The sequence below is a fragment of the Mustela lutreola genome, chromosome 7 (genome assembly GCF_030435805.1).
Source record: "Mustela lutreola isolate mMusLut2 chromosome 7, mMusLut2.pri, whole genome shotgun sequence".
NCBI lineage: Eukaryota > Metazoa > Chordata > Mammalia > Carnivora > Mustelidae > Mustela > Mustela lutreola.
Window position 1 is genome coordinate 76,562,615 of NC_081296.1, and position 25,453 is coordinate 76,588,067.

Below are 25,453 nucleotides of genomic sequence, written 5' to 3' on the forward strand. Positions count from 1 at the left end.
GAACCAGTGATCCCATTAGGAAACAATGCAGCTCCTAGAATTATGGGTCCACAGGGAGCATATCGCACCTCTGGCCGAACCATTCCCAGACTGCTGCTAACACAGAGGTTCCAAGCTTTCAAGCCTCAGTAATGGCTCCAAGGAATTCAGTGTTTTGTACCAAATGAATTCTGGCACCACAAGGGGACTGGAGCGGTCTTACTTAGCTGGCCCAGTAAAAAGAAGGAAAGTGACCTTCTGCCCTCTTCCTGCGTTCTCCTCCACTGGTCTCCTGGGCCGCCTTCTCTGGACCTCTCTCCACACCCCTACTACCAAAGCCATCAGCACTGCGAGAGTTTGGGCTCTTGCGTGGTCTGTGAGTACCTACCATGCCTGGCTCCCTCCAGCCCTCTCCTTCCCAGCCTGCTGAAAAACTCCTTCTGTAGGAAGCTGCTCTCAGGTGGGAAGGAGCCAACTGACTAATTCACACGGAGGCATACTGCTTACTAAAGAATTGAAATGCAGATGTCCTATAGGAAGAAGAAAAAATTCATTAAGTTCCCAAGGAAATTGAAGAGTAGAACTTGAGGCATCAAAGATGAACCAAGAGAAGATGTTTTATGGCATGAGAGTTTTCCAACACCAGATTTTTGGATTTGGGTGTGGCTCTGCCCTTTCTTTTACAAATATGTACTCTAGGGAAATTTGTTTAACCACTCTGAAATCCAAGTTCTAGGACTATAAAATGGCTCTGACCTACCCCCATGAGATAACAGAAAAGTGCTTGCAAAATGCAGAGTTCAGCACAGCCCCCCGTGCTCACGCCCCCCTTAACCTACCCCCAGTCATCTCTTTCTTAGTTCCACTACTCACTCCCACTACCCTGAGAAAACAAGAGAGAGAAAGATGCTGGCATGTTCCCTTCCAGCCTTCCCCACGCTTCATCCCCTCCCTACCTCCTAATCATCACAGGGATTTGGAGGGTTGTTTTTGCATCTGGATTTTCCCTTGCCCTAGGGGAAGCACTCCAAGTCTCTGGAACCACAAGGTTTGACACGTTCTGTAATAGGACAATAGAAGACGGGGTGTGCAGGGTGGGAAAGAGGGGGATCTGCATGGTGGACAAAATCAGGAGAAATGAGGGTTGTGCTTTTTTTTTTTTTTTTTTTTTTAAGTCCTATATAAAAATGTGTCCCTTCTGACTCTTTTGCCAACATCTCTCAGTCCTCTTGAAGACTGGGCAGCATGATGACAAGCTTGGTGCTATTTTATAATCAGGCTATTTCCACATATTCCTCTCAGTAGGGGACAGTTCTCCACCTCCAACAGAGTAGATACAGTGGGGGACAGTTCTCCACCTCCAACAGAGTAGATATTCCCCTTATTTAAATGTAGACATTTCTCAGGGCACCTGGGTGGCTCAGTGGGGTAAGACTCTGACTTTGACTCAGGTCGTGATCCCAGGGTCCTGGAATCGAGCCCCACATCAGGTTCTCTGCTCAGCAGGGAGCCTGCTTCTCCCCCTCTCTCTGCCTGCCTCTCTGCCTACTTCTGCCTATTTGTGATTTCTCTCTCTGTCAAATAAATAAATAATCTTTTAAATAAATAAATAAATGTGAACATTTCTCATTACTGACAAAGATTAATATTTATAAAGTCCTAACTTGATGGGAATTATTCTAGCTGTTCCTGATTACCATTAGGCTTATATATTAACAGTGTATTACCAAGTAAGTTTGGGAATTGGTCTAAAAAATATGAACATAGAAATAAGAGTGAATAAAAACAAAGCCAATTCATAGGACACTAGAACATTGCAAAGAGAGGAACCATCATGTTTATTAAGCCCCTGTATGATGAAATTAGGTAATGCATGCTGGGGAGCAAGGTCACACACTGATCAGAGCTGAATTAGAACACAGTTCTTCTAATCCACTTTGTGGATGGCTGAGAACATAACAGCAGTAAAATAGAATAAACTAAAAGATAATTACGAGCAAAAAAAATAAATAAAAAGACAAATTCAAAGATGGTTCAAAACTAAACACCAATCTAAATTCAACTAACAAACAAATAGATGGAAATGAAATTCAAATGGGAAAAAGCATAAGTGGAGGGGCGCCTGGGTGGCTCAGTGGGTTAAGCTGCTGCCTTCGGCTCAGGTCATGATCTCAGGGTCCTGGAATCGAGTCCCACATCGGGCTCTCTGCTCAGCAGGGAGCCTGCTTCCTCCTCTCTCTCTGCCTGCCTCTCTGCCTACTTGTGATCTCTGTCTGTCAAATAAATAAATAAAAAAAAATTAGCATAAGTGGAAATGCAAATTTCAGACAGGGAGAATGAATGCGAACTGGAACTCCACTTAAGCCATCCACTGATCTGGAGCTTTTACTGTCCGCTGTGGAGCTCCCACTGGGTTATAATACCAAGGAAGAAGTGATTCTATTTGGGAAAACAAGGTTAAAGACAAAAACAATAACAAAATGCTGGGGCTTGTGTTTGACACAAATTGAAAGCAAACCGTAACCTCATTTTTGGTGACAATCACCAGGAAGAATAAACAAAAGAGTTCTTAGGGCCCACTCCACGAAAAGGAATAAAATGCCAGTAACAAGGAAAACAAAGTAATTAAGAGAATTCCTCAGCCCACATCAACTCTGCTTATTGGGGTGAGTGCCCAAAGCAGGTTGCTCCTAGGCAAGGCCCTTAAAGTTGTTCTGGAAAGCCCCTGAGAAGTAGAGGCCCTGTGGGTGCTTGTTGCTGGCAGGGCAAGAGGTTGTGAAGACTGAGGAGACAGAGAAGAAAGCTTCCATTTTAAGGACTTTGACCCTGAAGATTTTCATCTCCTCCTCCATCTGCCCTCTCTGCTCTGTGCTCTTGGGCTAACAGTGGGACACTTAACCTTGGGGCTTGCACCTCACACTCACCCGGCAAATAATGAAGAGACTTCCCATGCACCCCCTATTTTTCCCAGTTCGATTAGCATAGGTGTCTGAATCAGGCTGCCACACAGTAAACACCTGTTTTACTGAACTCCGTCAGCTCAATTCATAGTTCCCCCATACTTCCCAGCCATGGCTTCCAAGAGGCCAGGGTTAAAGCTTGTCCAGGAAAGTGGAGAAAGGAAAGTGCCTCTGCAATAATTTAAGTCAAATGTTGGGTCTCCCAGACAACAAGAAATGAGACTTGAGCAAAATTAATAGGAACACAACATGGACCTTACAGTCAAGGAATTTTGCTGGTAGAATTCTCAAGTACAATAAAATATAGAACGAGGCTCGAGTTTAAATATATTTTTTAAAGATTTTATTTATTTATTTGACAGAGATCACAAGTATGCCGAGAGGCAGGCGGAGAGAGTGGGGGAAAGCAGGCTCCCTGCTGAGCAGAGAGACCAATGCAGGGCTCAGTCCCAGGACCCTAAGATCATGACCCAAGCAGAAGGCAGAGGCTTAACCCACTGAGCCACCCACGTGCCCCTCGAGTTTAAATATTTTAATAGTAAATCCCACAGATCCAGACTTTCACTCAGTGGTTTTATTTTCTTAATAGGAATTGTCCAATATCATGCCTAGTACCTAAAGAAAGTAACAATGTACCTTTGACACAGCACTGTCCTTGACACTCAGAAATAACAGGTTCTAAAACTGGAGAAGAAAATGCCCTTCCTCAAGCCCGTTGGCCAAAAAATACAGAATTTTGAACCTGAAAGAAATCTTAATTGGAGACCCAGGTTTAGGGTAATAATATCATCTTGACAAAATAAGGCACAGGGCCTTAGGAATAGGTGATTGTTAAATGAGAGGCCTTAAAGTGTGAGCATCTTTAGTTTCATGGTATATGTACCTCTGCCAATGACTCACGGTGTAATTCACTTAAATAGTCATTTACTGCATTTTGTTGATTTGTAGAATTTTCAACCTGAAAATATCAACTGGCTTGTTCATTGCCATGCATTTAGTTGTTGGAAAGCGTCAGGGATCAAGCCCTGTATTTTGAACTCCTATCCAGAACTGTATTACCTCTACTGGCTATGTCTGTAACTATTTTGTATATACCCCTAAACATCCAAAAGCATCACATACTTTTGGTTTCAGGTAGTCAATAAAAGGTCTTAATTAACATAAGGAAAGAGAATAAACCTATCTACTATTTAAAAGTAAAGTAACTTAGGACTTAGGCCAGCCCTAAATGAAAGCCAGTGCGTGATACATGGCACCATATGTCAGGTTTGTTAACAGCTTAGCTCTCTCCTGCTTATACTTATCTTTGTTCTTCTTTTCTTCCAGAATCAGGTGCCAGGCCTAATTAAATTCCTGATTATAGCCCAAGACATCGCTGGGAGTTCAGCTGGCCAGCTGGCTAGGTATAAAGGACAAAACAATCTCCCCTATTAGATTTCCAAAGATACTGGTATTGTATTGGTAGAGCCATCTGTTGGACTCTCCCAAATCATGCACTCATTTATTCATTCATCCATTCATTCACTAATTTGTTCATTCATTCATTCAACATTCATAATGAGTGCCTCAGGACATGGGACACATCAGTCTCTCTTCTTAAGGAATTTACAGTCCATTTGAGGAGATCAGAAATGAACTCATGAAAAGAATTTTAGTTGGAGCACATGTAGGCAGAACAGAGAGGGGAGAGAGCTTCCTCAAGGTGGACCTGATCCAGGACCTGTAAGTCCCTGGAAGATAGGCACAAAGCCCTCTTGATCTTTCCAGCCCTTGACTGAACAAAGAAATATCTCATTGACACTCAGTGACATTAGCCAGTTGCTTAGGGACTTGCTAATTTCTTTTTTTTTTTTTAAGATTTTATTCATTCATTTAACACAGAGAGAGAGAGAATGCAAGCTGGCACAGAGGCAAGCAGAGAGATGGGGGGAAGGGGGAAGCAGGGTCCCCGCTGAGCAGAGAGCCCAATGCGGGGTTTGATCCCAGGACCTTGAGATCATGACCCGAGCCAAAGGCAGAGGCTCAACCCACTGAGCCACCCAGACGCCCCTCTTTCTTTTTTTTTTTTTTTAAGATTTTGTTTTTTAAGTAATCTATCTCTACACCCAGCGTGGGCCTCGAGCCCACAACCCTGAGATTAAGAGTCACACGTTCCACCCAGCCAGGTGCCCCGGGACTCATTAATTTCTGATGATGGAAGATAAGATTATTGGGGACCTAGCCTCCTCACCGCACACAGACCCCTGGGAGCCAGGCTTGGGCCTGACAGGTAGATGAGCATCTCTTCAGAGGCACTGGTTCATTTAGAATAGTGGCTTTCAGCCATACTAAACTTAATGCCTCTTTTTATAACAAATAATTTGTAACTCTCCCTTTGTTATGCTCAAATGAAAACCATAAATAACACAATCTGCCTACACAAAGAATTTTCCCTCCAAAATCCATAATTTTAAAAATTATTAACAATGCACTCACTGTTACAATGAAAGACCAATTGTTTTACTAATTTTATAGTAAAACATTAAGTATTTCGGTACCTGAAAAAAAAATGTACATAGTTACATTGGACCACCTAATGAGTAGTTAGATGTCTGCACCTCTGGGCAGAATCACCATGAATGCAATATGTAAATGCACAGATCCACAAGTATTTTAAGGGCCACTCAAATGCTGATTGGCTTTGCTATTCATTATATGGTTTTCCAGAATCATGGGAATCCTAGGGAACAACACTCCATAAAGTCCTAAACAAAATATGCCACCTTCACTCAATTTTGCATTCCTAGAAAAATTCAGTTCCTGTCAAAATTGAAAAAAAAAATCCTTCATGTTTATATGTAAAATGGAGTTGACATTTTACATATAAATACAAACAGGGTTTGTATTTATAATTACAAACAGGGTTTTCATGGACAAACATCTGGTGGGACATTTGAAAGTATGTTGACAGTACCTTGTGGTATAGACTGTCCTGATCATGGCAGAACATCTGACACCCCATCCAGTGACAGCCCCCCCCCCCAATCATTGGAACAAACTGTGATTGTGACAAATGCTTCCATAAAATCCCAAAATTCCTCTTAAGGAGTGAAACTATCCTTTCTGGGAAGCCTAGATTAGAGGGCAAGGGTGTGTGTGTGTGTCTGTGTGTGTGTGTGTGTGATAAGGTATGTGTCTTCTCTAACAGCTGGAGGTAAGGATCACCTGCTCACCCTGTTGCCTCCTGAAGTGGTTAATTTAATGTGATGGGGCACCAGCTGGCTCAATCATTTGGGGTCTGACTTCTGCTCAGGTCATGGTCTTGGTATCCTGAGATTAGAGCCTTGCATCAGGCTCCCCTACTCAGTGGGGAGTCTGCTTGTCCCTCTTCTTCTCCCTCTGTCCCTCCCCCCACTAGTGCTCTCTCTGTCTCTCTCTAATACATAAAATCTTTAAAGAAATTTTACGTGTCAACCTATCAGCTATAGGGTGCCCAGATATTTGGTCAAACATTATTCTCGAGTATTTCTGTGAGTGTGTTTTTGGATGGGATTAACATTTAAATTTATAGACTGAGTAAAGGAGATTGCACCCTCTAATGTGGGTGGTCCTCACCCAATTAGTTGAAGATCTGAATAGAACAAAAAGGCTGACCCTCTTAGAGTAAGAGAGTAAGAGAATTCCTTAGACTGCCTTAAACTGGGACATCAGCTTTCTCCTGCCTTCCGACTCAGACTGAAACATGGGCTCTTTCTGAGTCTCAAGGCTGCTAGCATTCAGACTGGTACCACAACGTCAGATCTCCTAGGTCTCCACATTGCCAATTCATTCTGTCAACCTCCATAATCACCTTAAGCCAAGGTAGAAGAAAGAATATAAGGTACAGGTGTGGAGTGAGGAGAACTAGGCTAGAGAGAGCAGGCAGGAGTTGGATTGTGGGATGCCCTGTGTGGGTCATGATAGGCTGCTTGGTTTTCACTCAAAAGGCAATAAGAAGCCACTGAAATATTTTAAGCAGGAGAGTGGCCGATCAGATTTGTATAATAAATGTATCACTCAGACTGAAGAAAAGAGTCTGGTTGCATAAACTAGCAAACCAAGAGCAGGAGCAACACTCAGGAAAGTGTTGCAGTAATTTGGTGGAGGTGTCATGGGGACCAAAATTAAGGCACAAGTCAGGGAGGAAGGAAGGGGTATGCAGAATATCAAGTAGAGAAAGGATTTGCATATACACACACATAACTGATCAGTAAAACATGAAAAAATCTTGCTATAACTAATAAAGCAATTAAAAAAGTGATAAGGTACCTTCTTCTGTTGACTTCATAAGGGTTTTTGTTTTATTTTATTCTTTGGGAATACAGGACATGTTGAGTTTGAGGTCCCTGTGGGTCTCCAAATGGATTCCCTCCATTAGTAGTTGGCCCTGTGGGTCCATAATTCAGGAGATAGTCCTGGGCTGCAGATAGAGTTTGGGAGTCACCCATGGTAAGTGGTGGTCAGCAGCTTTGGAAGTGAGCTAAATCACCAAGGGAGAGTCTGTATAGAGAGGAAACAGGGCGAAATCCTGGGAAACCCTAGCAATCAAGGTGAAGAGGGGTTAAAGAACAGCTAAAGGAGGCTAAGAAGGAATTGTCAGAAAAGTAGAAGGAAACCTACGAGAAAATAAGGTGGAAGCCAGGCCAGGAAGGAACACCAAGAAGGAGGGAGTGAGGAAAACCACCAAAGGTTGCAGAGAGGTAAAGTGAGGTTGACCTTCATACTGAATATTATGCACTGCATTCAGCAAACAAGTCATCGGTGACTTGTTTCTTCTATTTTATTTATTATTTCATCCCCCCCCCCATTTCCTTGTACGAATTAGTTGTTACTCAACTTTTTTATTTTCCTTGTTAATCTGGGATCTCTACTTTTTCCATAATATCAGCTTTCCTCTCCTTTTTGTGACTTATAGTCAGACCCATATTTTTATTCCATTGCATGAAGACTCCAACTATTTCCCCTAAACTCTCTTCTCCTGCTGTCCTTCCTCCCCTGAAGGATGAATCCTTTAGAGTGCTTTCACTTCCCACTCTCACACCAACATGAGACGTGTGGGAAAGTTTTCCTTCCCCTCTTTCTCCTTTAGTACTTTCAGTTCCAGGCTATTATTAACATTTCCCTTGAAATATGTCTCTTCTATTTTGAGTACTTCTATTACACATCCTTAAACAGTCTATTATTATCCATACAAATGTAACTAGTTATATATTGTAAAGGTTCTTTCTCATCACTATTTTTTTTTTCTTTTTATCCTCCATCCATCTTGACGCCTTTATACAGATTCAATTATTGTTTGGTTAGGTCTTTTATTAATATCTTTTTTGTCTGATGGAAGATGTGGGTGACACATCCTTTGAATCTTTGCATATCCTCAAATATATTTCTTTCACTCTGACAGGGGAACAATGTCTTGCTACAGGATTCTTGGTATGCACTATTTTTTTCTCAGTGATCTTCACATGATTCACCACAATACTGTTTCAAGCATTGAAGAGAAAGTTGATTTCCCCATGATCCTTTTTCCTTTGTCAGTAACTTGTACTTTCTTTCTGGATGATTGTAACATTTCTTTTTATCCTTATACTTCAGGAATTTACCAAGCTGACTCACTTGTCTTTGTCCAGAACTTGCCAAAACCTTCTAATCAGCAGTCTTGGGCCTTTTTTTAGCTTAGGGAATTTATTTTCTACTACTGAAATATTCTCTCTCTCTCTTTTCCATCTACTTAACTTGTGTGCAGATCTTATCTTTTGGCTTCAGAAAGTTTTTTGTACTCTACAAAAATCTTTACATCCTAATGTTCTTACTATTTTAAAAGGTTATTATTGTCCTTTATGCAAGCTTCTTTCCTAAGAGTATTGCTGGGCTCCTTAGGTATTATAGTAGTTTCTTTTGTCTGTTCTCAGGGCTCAGTGCCCGTCACTGAGGTGCTTTAAGATGGAGCAGACCCACAAGTGATGGGCAGTACTCACCCAGTCAAGATGCCAGGAGGATGGCTCTCATCTTCCAGTTTTCTCACATTTCCCAGTCTTGACAGTCGAGGTAGAACATAGTACACCTATATAATTTCCCTTCTTCTCAATCAGCTGAGTCTCTTTGCCAGAATAGCTACTGGTACCCAGATGCTGGGGCCTTCTTCTGATCACAGAAGAAGGGGCAGTTTGGAGAGTAGGTGCTTACATGCACAGCTTTAAGAAAGCAACACAGGTCCCATTCAAGAATTTATCTCAAATTGACATGAGCAAGATAGCACAGTAGGAAGACCTTCATTCTCCATAAATACATTGATTTAGCAGCAATTCATAGACAAATTCCTTTTGTGAGAAATTCAGAAATTAATTGAAAGGTTTTTTGTGCCTCAGGCAAACATGAAACCAGGTTCATTGAAGCCAGGAGGGAAATTCAGGACACAATTTTGCCAGAATTCCTACACTTAGCGCAGTACCATATGATCAGGAAGAGACTTGCCAGGTCCCGGTCCCAGGATTTCACAGGGGAGGAAAGAGTTGATTCATGCATCTAGTGGCCCCCCTTTTCCAAAAGGGCTCCCCAAGAACTGGCTTCTGTCTTGCCAAGCTTGGCACTTTTATGGGTCCAACACAGTCTAGCCACCCAGGGGAGAACGGAGACAGTGACTTGGACTCCATGACGCCTCCCCTTTGCACAGCACAGAGCAAGCAGGCAAAAGCACAGCTGCCTGCTTCTCCCTGGTGAGGTAAAGAATTGGTCCAGGCTTCCAACATCACTTTTCTGGGAGTTTCCCAAAGGACTAGTTCTGACTTGCCTGTCTTGGAGTGCCAATGTGACCTGACATAGTCTATCTGCCTGAGGGCTAGTGAGCACAGAATCAAGATTTGGGTTGGAAGTCATCATACTACCCTTTCCTGGTTCAGCACAGAGCAAGCAGAGATAGATAGATATAGATGAATGGATGGAGAGATAGATAGATAGATAGATAGAGGTTTCCCGCTTGTGCCTAGGAAAGGAAAAGTTGGACAGAGTACCCAGTGATCCAACTTTTCTGGGTCCCATCTAGGGAACTGGCTTCAATCTCACTTGTCCCAGAGAGAATCCAGGATACTCCAGACATCTAGTAGCTGTATAGAAAGTGGGTTGGTTTAACACAAAATATTGAAAAGCTCCTAGAATTTCTGGCCAGCCCAATTGATGGGGGGTCTTCTCCTGTACACAGCCAGTCAGTGAAAACTATGAGAGGTGGCTGTTTTGTCTAATATGCAGACACCAACACAGAGTCCAGGAAAATGAAGAATCAGATAAAGATATCATAAAGGTACACAATAAATCTTAATAAAACAACCGTAATGAAATAGACGTATATGATATACCTAACAGAGAATTCAAAATAACTGACATAAAGGTGCACTTGAGGTTAAGAGAACATGAAGGAAGTAATAATCTCAATAAAGAAATAGAAAATATTTTAAAAGTCCCAAATAGGAATCTGAATCTGAAGAACACAATAGCTAAAATTAAAAATTCACTAGAGGTGGTTCAATAACAGACTAGAGCAACAGAAGAAAGAATCAGTGAATTAAAGGATAAGTCATTGAAAATAATTCATTCAGAGGCGCAAAAAAGGAAAAAAAAAATGAAGGAGTGTAGAAAGCATAAGGGACTTATGAAATAAGTTGGCCAAACAGGCCAACATATACACTGTAGGAATTCCAGAAGGAGAAAAGAGAAAGAAAGGACCAAAAAGCTTATTCAAAGAAATAATGGCTGAATATTTCTCCTCAACTCCGTGTAAGGAAATAGACATCCAAATCCAAGAAGACCAAAACCTACCCAAAAATGTGAAACAAGAAAATTTCACACTGAAATACATTATACTCAAACTGTCAATTCAAAGACAAAAAGAGAATTTTAAAAACAGCAAGAGAGAAGCAAATTGCCTTATACAAGGGAACCATCATAAGACTATCAGCAATTTCTCAGCAGAAATCGTGCAGGCCAGAAGGGAATGGTAGGATAAATCCCAAATGCTCAAAGGAGAAAACTGCCAACCAAGCGTACTGTACCTGGCAAAACTGCCTTTCAAAAATGAAGGAGAGATAAAAACTTTCTAGACAAACAAAAGGTAAAGGGAGTTCATCACCGTTAGACCTCCTTATAAGAAATACTAAAGATAGCATAAGAAAGTATAAAATGTATTGGTAAAGATGAATATATACACAGATACAGAATACTGTGTTACTATAATGGTAGTAGTTAAAATAGTTTTAATTCTAGTATTAAAAAAACAAAAATACTAAAAATAACTATCTAAAATATGTTAAAAGAGAAACAATATGAATAGATATTATGTTGTCATACAACAACAAAATATGTGAGAAGTTATAGTGTAGTTTTTATATGTGATTAAACAGCTTAAAATAGACTACTTTTATGAGCTTAAAATAGGCTTTTAACTATGAGATATTTTATGTAAGCCCCGAAGTAACCATTAACACCAAGAATATCTATACAAGTTACACAAAAAAAAGGAAAAAATTTAAAAAATATCAGTACCAAAAAATCAACAAAACACAAAATAAGATAGCAATAGGAAGACAGACAACAAAATTAGAAGATCAACAAAAAATAACAAACGGCAATAATAACTTAAATGTACAAATAATTTAGATGTAAATGGACTTGGGGCACCTGTGTGGCTCAGTGAAGCATCTGCCTTCAGCTCAGGTCATGATCCCAGGAACCTGGGATTGAGCCCCACACCCGGGCTCTCTGCTCAGTGGGGAGCATACTTCCCTCTCTCTCTCTGCCTGCCTCTCTGCCTACTTGTGATCTCTGTCTGTCAAATAAATAAAATCTTAAAAACAAACAAATAAATAAATAAATATAAATGGATTAAATTCCCCAATCAAAAGAGATAGAGTGATGGAGTGGCAGGATAGATAAGAAAACAAGACCCAACAATATGCTATCTACAAGTAACTCAATTTAGATTTAAGGACACATACGGGCTAAAAGTGAAGATGGAAAAAGATAGTCCATATATATGGTAACCTAGAGAGAGCAGAGGTGGCTATAGATATACCACACAAAATAAACATATAAAAATGAAGTAGGAAACTATCACAGAGACAAAAAAGAGACAAATAAAGATAAAAGGGTCAATTTACTAGGAAGGTATAACAATTATAAATATATATGCACCCAATATCAGAGCACCACAATATATAAAGCAAACATTGACAGAACCAGAGGACGAAATATATAGCAATACAATAATAGTAGGAGACTTCCATACTTCACTTTTTATAATGGATAGAACATTCAGACAGAATACCAATAAGGAAACACGGGATTTGAACAACACTGTAGATCAAATGGACCTAAGAGGCATATAGAAAACATTCTTTTTTTTTTTTTTTAAGATTTTTTATTTATTTCACACACAGAGATCACAAGTAGGCAAAGAGGCAGGCAGAGAGAGAGGGCGAAACAGGCTCGCTGAGCAGAGAGCCCGATGCGGGGCTCAATCCCAGGACCCTGGGATCATGACTGAGCCGAAGGCAGAGGTTTAACCCACTGAGTCACCCAGGCACCCCTCATACTCAAAATATTCTAACCAAGAGCAGAGAAACACACATTCTTCTCAAATACACATGGACTTTTCTCTAGGATAGATCACATGTTAGGTGACAAAACAAGTCATAACAAATTTAAGAAGACTGAAATCATACCACATACCTTTTCGGAAATGAATCTAGAAATCAATACTGAGAAACTCACAGATATGTGGAAATTAAACAACATACTCCTGAAAAAAATTAGTTAAAAGAAGAAATCAAAAGGAAATTAGAAAATACCTCAGGTCAAACAAACAACAACAAAACCATGACATATCAAGATTTATGGGATATAGCAAAAGCAGTTCTAAAAGGGAAATTTATTGAGATTAAAAAGAAGGAATAAAAAATAATAAAGATCTCAAACAATCTAACTTTACACCTCAAGGAGCTAGAAAAAGAACAAACTAAGCCAAAAATTTGGAAAAGGGAGGAAATAACAAAGATTGGGGGGAAATCAATGAAAGAGAGGATAGGAAATTAATAATTAAAAAATGAAAATAAGGGGCGCCTGGGTGGCTCAGCGGGTTAAAGCCTCTGCCTTCGGCTCAGGTCATGATCCCAGGTTCCTGGGATCGAGCCTCGCATCAGGCTCTCTGCTCAGCAGGGAGCCTCCTTCCTCCTCTCTCTCTCTGCCTGCCTCTCTGCCTACTTGTGATCTCTGTCTGTCAAATAAATAAGTAAAATCTTTTAAAATAAAAATAAATAAATAAATAAATAAGAGTCTTTCTTTTTTTAAAAAAGATAAACAAAATTGATTAACCCTTAGACTAAGGAGAAAAGAGATAAATTTATTATAAATTATATAATATATAAGTATATGATATAAATATAATTTATTTATCTCTTTTTATATTTTGATATTATAAATGTCTTTTAAATAATTTATTATTAATTATAATTAATTTTTATATTTTAAAATATATTATATTTTATATAGTATATATTTAAATTATACTTATTTCTAAAATATATTTATATACTTATATATTTATTATAAATTTATTATTTTAATAAATAAAATCAGTAATGAAAAAGGAAACATTACCACTGATGCCACAGAAATATAAAGGATCATAACAGCCTACTATAAACAATCATACCACAACAAATTGGGTAACCTAGAAGAAATGGATACATTCCTAGAAACATACAAGCTACCAAGACAGAACAAGAAAGATACAAGAAATCTAAACAGACCTATAACTAGCATGCAGGTTGAATCAGTAATTAAACACCCCTTAATAAACAAAAGCTGAGGATCAGATGGCTTTACTGGTGAATTCTACCAAATATTTAAAGAATTAATGCCAATCCTCAAACTGTTACAAAAGATTGGAAAGAAAGGAATACTTCCACACTCGTTTTATGAGGCCATCATAACCCTCATACCAAAAGCAAAGACACTGCGTACAGAAAAAGGAAACAGCATCCCTGATGAATATAGATGCAAAAACCTTCAGTGAAATACTAGCAAATTTAATCTAATAGCATATTTAAAAGATCATACACCAAAACCAAGTAGAATTTAATCTCTGGGATACAAGGATGCAAATATGAAATTTCATATTTCAGCATATGAAAATAAATTAATGGGATACATCATATTAACAGAATAAAAGGTAAAAATCACATGATTGTATCCAGATGCAAAAACGGTTTTGACAAAATTCAACACCATTTCATGATAAAAACTATCACCAAATTAGGAATAGAAGGAAATTACTCAATATAATAAAGGCCATATATGAAAAGCCCACAGCTAATATCATACTCAATGGTGAAGAACTAAAAGCTTTTCCTTTATGATCAAGAGCAAGGCAAGGATGCTCACTTTCACTACTTCTATTCAATATGGTATTGGAAGTACTAGCTAGAGCAAATAGGTAAGAAAAATAAATATAAGTCATCTACATCAGAAAGGAGGAAGTATTACCATGCTTGTTTGTAGACAACATGAGTTTATTTACATAAAAAATACTAAAGACTACATGAAAACCCGTTAGAATAATAAAATAACTCATTAAAGTTGCAAGATACAAAATCAACATGTGAAAATCAGTTGCATTTCTGTATACTAACAGCAAACTTTCTGAAAAAGAAATAATAAAACAATCCCATTTATGATAGTGCCAAAAAGAATAAAGTACTTAGGAATAAACTGAACTATTCTATACTGGAATCTACAAAACACTGATAAAAGAAATAGAAGAAAATACAAACACAGAAAGACATTTCAAGGTCATGGATTTGAAGACAATATTATTGAAAATGTCCATACTATACAAAGTTACCTACAGCTTCCAAACAATCTCAAAATCCCAATGATAGTTTTTACAGAAAGGCAAAAAAAATTCTAAAATGCATATGGAACAACAAATGACCATGAATAACCAAATCAACCTTAAGAAAGAAGAACAAAGCAGGAGTCATCATATTTCCTGATTTCAACATACATTACAAAGCTAGAACAATCAAAACAGCATGGTGCTGGCATAAAGAAAGTCATATAGGCAAATGGAACAAAAGAGAGCACCCAGAAATAAAACCATGCATATATGATCAACTGATGTTTTGACAAGTTTATCAAGAATACACAATGGGAAAATGATGATCTCTTCAACATACAGTGCTGAGAAAACTGGATGTAAATATGCAGAACAATGAAGCTGGATTCCTATCTTATGCCAGACACAATAATCAACTCAAAATGCCTTACAGACTTAAATGTAAGATATGAAACTGCAAAACTCCTGGAAGAAACAGTGAAAAACTTCATGACCATGGTCTTGGTAATAATTTCATGGATCTGACACAAAAGCACAGGCATCAAAAGCAAAAACAGAGAAGTGGGGAAAAAATAGACAAGTGAGACTACATCAAACTACAAAGCTTCTTCACAGCAAAAGAAACAGTCAACAGGGGCACCTGGTTGGCTCAGTGGGTTAAAGCCTCTGTCTTCGGCTCAGGTCATGATCCCAGGGTCTTGGGATCGAACCCCGCATCGGGCTCTCTGCTTGGCGGGGAGCCTGCTTCCTCCTCTCTCTCTCTGCCAACTTGTAATCTCTGCCTGTCAAATAAATAAATAAAATCTTTAAAAAAAAAAAAAAAAAGAAAAAGAAAGAAAGAGTCAACAGAGTGAAAAGGCAACATATGAAATGGGGAAAGTATTTTCAAACCATGTATCTGAAAAGGGGCTAATCTCCAAAATATATAAGGAACCCCTTACAACTCAGTACCAACAACAAACAAACCCCCTAATGACCCAATTAAAAAATCAGCTAAGAACTTGAGTAGGTATTTTCTGAAAGAAGACATACAAATGGCCCAATAGATATATGAAAAAAACCTCAACATCACTAATCATCAGGGAAATGCAAGTCAAAACCACTGAGATATTACCCTCACATTTGTCAAGATGGCCATTGTCAAGAAAAAAAAAAAAAAAGACAAGTGTTTTTGAAGATGCAGAGAAACTGGACACTGTTGATGGAACTGTAAATTGGTGCAGCTGCTATGGAAAACAGTATGAAAATTCCTCAAAAAATTAAAATAGAACTATCATATGATCCAGCAATCCCACTCTGGGTATTTATCCAAAAGAATTGAAATCAGGATCCTGAAGAGATATCTGCATTCTGGTGTTAGCGTCACTCTTCACAATAGCCAAAATGTGGAAACAACTTAAATATCCATTGATGGCTGGAGAAAGACAATGTGGCACATGCATACCATAGGATATTATTCAACCTTAAAAAAGAAATTCTTCAATATGCGACAATATGGATGAGCTTTGAGGGCATTATGCTAAGGGAAGTAGGAAAGTCACAGAAAGATAAATACTACATGATTTCACTAATATGAGGTATCTAAAATAGTCAAATTTGTAGACGGAAAGACCAGAATTAGTGACTGTCAGGGAATAGGGTTAAGGGGGAAATGGGGAGTTACTAATCAAAGGACATGCTTTAGTTAAGCAAGATGAGTTAAGTTTTAGAAATCTATAGTACAATATTAGACCTATAGTCAACAATACTGTATCATATAACAAAACTTTTCTAAAGATTTTTATTTACTTAACAGAGTGAGAGAGCACAAGCAGGGGGAGCAGAAAAGGGGGAGGGAAAAGCCCACTGAGCAGGGAGCCTGCTGTGGGGCTCCATCCCAGGACCCTGGGAGCATGACCTGGCTGAAGGCAGACACTTAACAGACTGAGCCACCCAGGCACCCTAAAAATTTGTTAAGAGGGTAGGTCTCATGTAAGTATTCTTACCATAATAAAACTTTTTTTTTTTTTTTTAAAGAGACCAAGTAAAATGACATACAAGAGTAATTCATTCCTAATAACTTTGGGACACTGTAAACCAAAAGAAGGAAGGCAGGAGAGAAAGGAAAGGAAGGAAAGGTAGGAGAGATCTAGCCTATTATCACAGTTATGCACATCTCTTAAAAAGAAGAAGAACGTCATCTGGGTTCAGTCTGACCTGCATTCCCCCTGGCTGAGGATAGTCCTCCAGTCCCCTGGTTCTGCAGGTGGAGTGCCATCTCTCCAGACTCGGTATTGGCAGGAATCCCTTTTGGTCCCTTTCACTTAGACTTTGGAGAGGTGAGGCATATCTACTTTTGCTTTTTGCAGTCACTGCCTTCTGACCCCAAGGAGGAAAAGTCTTGGTTTCTCAAGCCCCAAATTCACCTTCATTCAGGTTCCATATTCATCTCTGAGATGCAGGGAGGACCGTTCCCCTACTTGGTCTCCAGGAAATCGTTCTGATATCACTGCTCTCCCTGAGCCCTCCATAAAATGCTAAACTGGGGACTGGCTTGCTTTCTCTTGCATTGTTTATATATTCTAGCAATCAGACTTACCCCGCCTTTGTTTTGAAGTCATGGAGCCAAGTGCCGCTCTAAGCCCTTTTCCATTTCATCAGTTTGAATCCCTTCCCTGCCCTATTTTTCCACTTCCTGTCCAGCAACATGAGCATTCCTGACTGGCCCAAGATTTGGGTCAAGAAAGTTCCCACTTTCCATGAATACTGGTGAGGTTGCAACAGTATGATCTTGAGCAAGTCACTTAACCTTCGTGAGTCTTGCTTTCTCATCTGTGAAATGGTTCTAAGACCTGCCCTGCTCACTTCACAAGCCGATTATGGGGCTCAAATGACATGAGAAAGTACTTTGAAAACTGAAGTGCCCTATACATGTAAAGTAAAGTTTTGTTTTCTCCTTTCAAAAACAGTGGTTCAAGTTTCATAAGTGGGGCTTTACAGTATTAAGTTACTTCCATGGATCCAGCCATTTTAAAGCTACTAGTTGAGCTTTTCTTCCTATTTTCATTTTTCTGAAAACAATCACTTTTTTATTTACTGAACAGCCATAACTCTAGGTGAAAAAGAAGGATTACAACTTCAAGTTCACTAACATTGGAACTGCAGACCTGTCTTTGACACTAAGCAGGTGGTTGATATGGTAGACGTGGAGATGTGCCCCACTTTCCCTTTCAAGGAAGGACTTGCTGCCCAGGGGCAGAGAGTGAGGGCAGGGTATGCCTCTGATTTGAGAACCAACTGGCCCAAGGTCACACTCTTCCTGAAGCAGCCCACAGCTGCCCTGTGACTGGTAAGACTGGTGTGAAAGCCAAGCCCATTCTGGCCTGACAAGGGACACTCTAATGGACAATACTCAACTCACAGATCCACAAAGTGTTGGCCAAGGCTTTGCAAGACTGCACTGAGTTGGACTTCTCCCTCTATCTAATCCAGCTTCTTCTATTTCCTTCATAGATACTGATCCCTAATAAACATCTTGCACCCCAAATTCCATCTCAGCATCTGTTCCAGGGAACCCCATCTGTGATAATTGGCTATGATGCACTGGGAGGGCAGGATGGGTGGGGTGGGGTGGGGTGGGGCGTGTTTATCACAAACAAAGGAAATGAAGCACAGAAAGGGTAGAGGGAGAATTTGAAATAACACTACTGTATAACCTCGGACAGCTCTGTGTCTAACAATGCTTGGGTAACTCTCAGATACTGCACCTATGGCAGGTGGAAAGCTGTTGTTACTTCCCCAACTTAGAGCAAAATCTTGTAGGGGAAGCAACATCTTCTATTCTTCCTCTCAATTCTAGAGATGGCTTGATTTGTTGATCTCACCTTGAGGTACCAAAGGCTGGCTTCTCAAAAAATGTAAATACCTGCTAGGTATCATACAAAAACTCCAACTAATGTCATGACTAGCCAAATTATCTAAATGTTAGTCATGGTTCTATTTTTCAACTACTTTTTAATGTGCTATGAAAGAGAAAATGGCATTTTCTAGAACTAAATGTCTTCTCATTTCATTTGGAAAGATGGGTTTGAAGGCTGAGATTTAGCCTGGTGGAGGTCAGAGATGATTTCTTTAGTGACAGAAGCCACTGCAAATCCTACCAATAAAGATAATCTTTGAAAATGAAAATCCGTCATTTACCAACCCAACCTCCCACCCCAACACATACACTTAAAACTCTTAACTAACGCCCCATTTCTCCTACAATAAAGACCCCAGTCCTACAAGTTCTCACCTACAGAATCTGGCCCCTAACTCAGTCTCCAGCCTCACTTCATTCCCCTTTCCTCTTTGCTCCCTATGGTCTTTCTCCTATAGCCACATGGGACTTCTTATGGTTCCTCAAATAAACGATGGTACTTCCTGCCGTAGGATCTCACATGTACTGTCCCCTCTGACTACAACTCTCCCACTCACACCTAGCTAACTACTGCTAATCTTCAGATTCCAGCTCAACCACAATCACTTCTTCAGGGAGACCTTCCCTGACCCCACACTCCACATCTAAGACAGGTTTCTCAGTGATTAGATCTCACAGAATAGCACTCCTTTCCTTCAGATCTTCTATCTCATTGTCGCATTTAGAATTATACCCTCACACAATTACTTGACTCATTCCTTCTCCCCACTTAGACCACGGCCTTCAGGAAGACAGGAAGAGTGTCTGGTTTTTCTCTCCGTCCTATTTCTAGTTCCTAGCACAGTTCCTGACAAATAGTAAGCACCTAATTTGTTAAATAAATGGATAAATGAATGAGTGAGTGAACGAAGAAAAGAAATTTCTGACTCTTTTTGTTTGTGAAGCTTGAAGTTCATGGGGTTAAAACGTAGAAATGTTGAGCTAAAAACCCAACGCGGTTGGGCAAAAGATATATTTTGGTGGCACCTGTTACAGAGATTTTCCCCCTAATCCCTGGCAAGGAGGAAGGGTGGGGTGGGGAGGCAGCATCTAGCACCATCAGGAGTCACAGCATACCTGCCAACGTCATCACAGAGGATGACAATCCCCAAGATCAGGCCTGAGAGTAAATGAAAATTATTCACTTCATCGTCATGAGGAAATGCTGTGGACTTAGAGTTAGAGTATATTCTTGAATTGGGTATTTTTCTCCAGGGCCCTAAAGTTTACTAGCTGGAATCATTTTTTAAGGACCATTCTATTTAACCTTTGAAAATGAAGCATCTGTCTTTTAATGGAAAAGCTCCTTCTCATTGTAAAGATAGCTCAGAATGTTCTTGGCTTTTTTGGTCTCCAGAAAAGGAAAGTCAGATATCTCCCTGTGTCCCCACTGTATCTTGAACCTCTGTGTCAACAAAATAGGCCATATTAATAGCGAAATTTTTTTTTTTTTTTTAGAATTACTTATTAGGAAAAGTACCAGCCCATCCTGAGAAACATTAGGTAGGGCAGTCTACACAGATGTATCTACCCCTAAAGGAGTCATGGGAGGCTTAGGAAGCGAGAGATGGAAAGGTTCCAGACAGCCAATCTCAAAGCCACTATGTTCAGAAAAGAGGCCAAGCTTACCATACATTGAAAAGTTCTATTCCTCAGAAAACATAAAAAAAAAAAAAAAAAAAGATAGCGGCGCCTGGGTGGCTCAGTGGGTTAAAGCCTCTGCCTTCGGCTCAGGTCATGATCCCAGGGTCCTGGGATCGAGCCCCGCATTGGGCTCCCTGCTCAGCAGGGAGTCTGCTTCCCTCTCTCTCTCTGCCTGCCTCTCTGCCTACTTGTGATCTCTGTCAAATAAATAAATAAAATCTTAAAAAAAAATAAAAATAAAAATAAAGGTGATTAGCTAATTAATTTATTAATCTGATATTCTTATTTGGCATAAGCCCCTCCTGTGTCACAGTAAAGAGAGGTCTCCTTCTTAAGCATACTATAACCCAACAAAAGAAGTAAGATCTAGAAGAACTAAGATGTTGGTAAACAGGCCAAAGCACAGCAAGGGTGTCAGCAAGCTCATAGGCAATAGCACTAATGTCCACTGAGTGTTTACTGTATGCCAAGTGCTCTAAATGTGTATTCTCATTAAATCTTCACAAGCTATGAGATGGATATGATTACCCTCTCCTTAGAAAAGCTGAGTAACATACCCAAGGTTGTAAACATCAAAAGCAGTTTCAAGCTTCGTTCTGATTCCAAAGTCCATGCTTCTAGGCTCCGAGTCCCTGAGGCTTCCAGGATTCAGGAAGGCAAGGCTTGATGAGGGACAGGGTTCTGAGCTAGGCCTTAAACGGGCACAACTCTAAGATAGGACAGAGAAGAAGTGTCAGTGCATGGAGCTGGTGGAGTGAGGATGTGGAGAGAAGACAGAGAAGAAAGGGGAAAGAGAACAGAGAAAGGCCAGTTGCTTGGACACAGCCATCTTGGGGGGAGGGATGAGTGAAGACACCTGCCTGGTAGGCCATAAGAACTTGCCCTACCCTTCTCCTTTCCAATAAAATATTATATTCCTACACAGAAAGACTTGAAGAAGGAACTGGAAGAAGTGGTGAGTGGAGGAGGAATCTTATCTTCCCTTTGCTCTTTCTGCCTCTCTGCTCTCTCTGAGTGCAGTACCCAAGCACTCCACCCAGCCGGCCCAAAGTCCATGCCACAAACTTTTCGAGCCCTACATCCCAAGAAGGGTAGCATCTTCACGTGGGCTCATCAGATAAAGCCTGGCTGGTTCCAAATAGAACTGGAACACCACTGCCCTACTGACTATGGGCTCCGAACCAGAGGGGTTGAAAGCATGTAGGGTAGGCTGCGGTTACTCTCCCCAGGGAACAGGCAGCCTTCCAAGGAAAGTCGCTCCAGTTCAGTGGCACAAGTAGAGTTTTGTGCTCTACTTGTGCCACTACCACTAGGCTTACTACCACTAGGCACACATCGTCTTACACAGACATACGTTCACTATACAGCCATTTGTTCATTCACTCATTCAAAAGGGAATTATTGAACGGCAATTTTAAGCCGAAGACTGTGCCTGGTGTTGGGGGAGACAAGGTCAAACAATATGTGGCCCCTAACCTCAGAAGCTATATACTTTGTTATTGTTGGTGGTGCCCTTCCTCATGGACACAGTCAGGCCGTAGTAACTATAATGAACATTAGGATAAAGAGAAGCTCAGCAGGTTCTGTGGGACTCCAGCTGCTCACACTGCAAGCTGCTTGCCTCGTTCATTTCTTTACTTCCAATGCCCATCACTATGCCTGACACACAGTTCATTAACTTTTAGTGAATTAAATGAAGATCTTACTGAACCTGATTCCCAACTCTTTCTGTGGCTTCTATCCACTGGTTTAAGCCTGGCATCCTAAGCCTGGATGAGATAAGGATACATGGCATTCTTCAAATAGATCACAGTATGTTTGAGTTTGGAGAAACTGGACGGATTTGTCTGTATCACCCCGGTTCCCTCCTAGACATCTTGTCCCTGTAGTTGAGGTCCTTCATGAACCACTTGGAACTTCATGCTTTCCTAAGTCCTCCTCATCCCGGATGCTCTCCTAAGAATATGCAAAGTTTGTCAGTGTCCCAATAAAAACTCGGGAATCCAGACCTTGATACAGAACTGTGACAGCTTCAGCTAGCTGATGGCAGGGGTCCACCTCCTCCTTTGAAATAATGGGCTGTGGAAACAGAAATCTTGGCTTCTGATTGGGGTCTTCCAACACCACTAGGGTATCCTATAGGGTCTGGGGCTGCAGGGAGGCAGAGCCATTTGGGGAAAGGTGAGAAATGGGGTGGAGAGGTCCTCTGAGGAGGTTGAGCCATGACTCCGCACTTCAAGGATAGTGATCCTTGAGGTATAGGCATGTGAGCTGACAGGAAAAGGAAGGGGTAACTAGGAGGCTTGAGGCAACTGTCCCCTCAAGCAAGGCAGGCTAAGTAAGGTCCAGAAAGAGCCTAGCCAGGGTCCCAACTCTTCAGCCAGAAAGCACCTCAGAATCTATTCAGAGTGGTCTTGGGGCATGCGCAAAGCCCTTCAGCTGAGTAGTAGCAGAATGGGGTTAGAATCAGGTCTCCTGATTTCCACCCTGGAGGTTTTTTTTCTCCTCACCCTGCTGTCTCCCAGATACGGATCTCATGTCAGAGTTCTTGGCCTGTCACATCCTAGAAATCTCCTTCACAGAGGACTCCTTCTCAGAGCAAGGCTTTTCTCTTTCTGATGGGTGGCCTTTTTAATCCTCCAATGCCAACTGTCTCCTTGTCTCCCTCCATCCCCTTCCTCCGAAAGATCTCATGGGGCTCAGTGGCCACGTGATGGGCAGCCTGGGTCCCTGCCCAGCAGCAAATCTAGGGACAGTGGGCATATATCTTGGCATCTGGGCACGCTGACCCTTTTCTCCAGAGAGGTCAGCGTGTGGGGAGAAGGGAGTGGAATTCAGTGACTTCTAGCGCCTTAAGAATTCCTGCTCTCCCCCTCAGTCTGACCCTCATTCTGCGGGCCTGGGCCACAACAATGCCCACAGGCAGGGCAGTGAGAAAGGGAGGGAGACCTGGGTTTGCCTGTTTTCTTGGCCAGGCACCAGGAGCAAGAGCCCGGCCCACCTCTCCCCCGCGCCGGCCATCTCCACTTGCTCCTCTCCCACCTCTCTCCCGCCTGTCCCTCCGGTTGCTCAGGCGCCACCACTACTGTCCCCAACCCGTCCCGCCAGCCCGGGCAAAGGGCAGCGTGACTCACGGCGCTGCCACCAGCCCACGGCTTGCCCGCGGCGTATATAGGCTGCCCGGTGGGAGGCGGCGAGCCCTGCCCGGCCCGAAGTGCGCAGAGCATGGCCAGGGGCGCGGAGCGAGGCCGCGGGGGCTCCGGCTGGGGGCTGCGGGGCGCGCTGGCGGCGGTGGCGCTGCTGTCGGCGCTCAATGCTGCGGGCACCGTGTTCGCGCTGTGTCAGTGGCGTGGGCTGAGTGCGGCCGTGCGGGCACTGGAGGCTCAGCGCGGCCGGGAGCAGCGCGAGGACAGCGCGGTGCGCTCCTTCCTGGCTGAGCTGAGTCGCACGCGGCGCAGGGCGCCCGCGCCACCCCCGGACCCCGCCAGCGCCGCGCGCAACAAGCGCAGCCACAGAGGGGAGCCCGCACCACACATCCGCGCCGAGAGCCACGACATGCTGATGATGATGACCTACTCCATGGTGCCGGTAGGCGGGGGCTCGGCTCCGCGTGGCGCCTCCGCCGGGGCGGGTGGTGGGCAATGTGGGGAGAGAGGCCCGAACGCCCTGAGCTCGCTCCCCTGGCTAGAGGGAGGGTCCTGGGCGTGAGCCCGGCTGGGGAGGTCACCCTGGCAGGTAACTTAGCCCTTCCGTTTTCTCCTCTGTTAAATGGGGGAGGGCGTGAAGGGCTGTCTTCCACCTCTGACATCTTTGGGTCTGCAGGTAAACACGGGGTGCAGGCAGAGTTTAAGAGAGACTGCTTTCCTTCCTAACTCTGGATTAAAGTTTTCACCATCTGAGGTGAAGGGAGCCACAGCGGCCCTGGACTTTGCCTGTGAGACACGCTGGAGCCCCCCCTGAGAGCACAGGGAAGACATTTCTGGGAGCACAGACATCTTCAATAAAAGGGTTCTTTACCTGGCTTCAGCGAGTGGTCTGGCTTTTCACCTGGCCTCGGACCAGCCTCATGAGATTGATTGGTTGAAGGGAAAACAATCAGCCCTATTTTACCAGTCACCTGGAAACTTGGTGCTGAGAAAGTTGCTCTTGGATCTAAAGCGATTCCAAATGGGAGAGATCAAAATGGAGAAATTTTCTTAAAATCCTCTGTGAAAGCTGAGATTCTCATGTGGGCTCCAGCAGGTCTATAAAACTCCAGAAATTACCAGTGTGCACTTAGGGGCCGTGCATCTGGGTACAGTCCATGGCTTTTCATTAGATTTTCATTAGATTTGCACTCCTCCTAAAAGGTTTAAGAAACTCTGCTCTTAATGTCTTTAAAGCAAAACCTCAAAAATCTTTTTTTTTTTTTTCCAGTTTGAAGTTTCTTTGCTTTTGCTGATTTTTAACTCAATAATTATCTAATGATTACATTTAGATCACATGGCCTTTCCCAATTCTGTTACATTATCCATTACGACTGCACTTGTCTTATTTCATTTTACAACTACAAAGATTTCAGTTCTGGCACCCCAAGTCAAGTGTGAGCGATACTTGGGAATCCTAGGGATTTGAAGATAAACTCATTTAAAGCTTCTGCATCAGGAAAAGCTTTTTGTTAAGTATCTCATACAAGTTGAAATGCTTTTACAACCACATGATGGAAGTACTAGATACTGCAAATACATCTTTTGAGAGAGATCAAATTTTCCATTCCTGGCTTCATTTTTTTTTTTTTTTCATCCGTGTTATCATTTAAAAATCTAGGCCCAAGCCAAAAAAAAAAAAAATTTAATTAGATGTCTGATTTTTTTTTTTGACAAAGAGAGACACAGCGAGAGAGGGAACACAAGCAAGGGGGAACAGGAGAGGGAGAAACAGGCTCCCCACCAAGCAGGGAGCCTGATGCAGGGCTTGATCCCAGGAACCCTGGATCATGACCTGAGATGAAGGCAGACGCTTAACGACTGAGCCACCCAGGTGCCCCCAGGC

General features: G+C 41.8%; 1 protein-coding gene across 2 annotated transcripts in view; it reads left to right on the forward strand.

Moving 5' to 3' along the window:
* Positions 1-23,503: 23,503 nt before the first annotated feature.
* GLDN (gliomedin) overlaps positions 23,504-25,453 on the forward strand; it is a 70,029-nt gene continuing 68,079 nt past the window's right edge. The window contains exon 1 of one of the 2 annotated variants that reach the window (XM_059181548.1): positions 23,504-24,010. In XM_059181548.1, coding sequence (XP_059037531.1) covers positions 23,648-24,010 — 363 coding nt within the window. In that variant the 5' untranslated portion in view covers positions 23,504-23,647. The remainder of the gene's footprint in view (positions 24,011-25,453) is intronic. The other variant, XM_059181547.1, reaches the window with a different exon arrangement.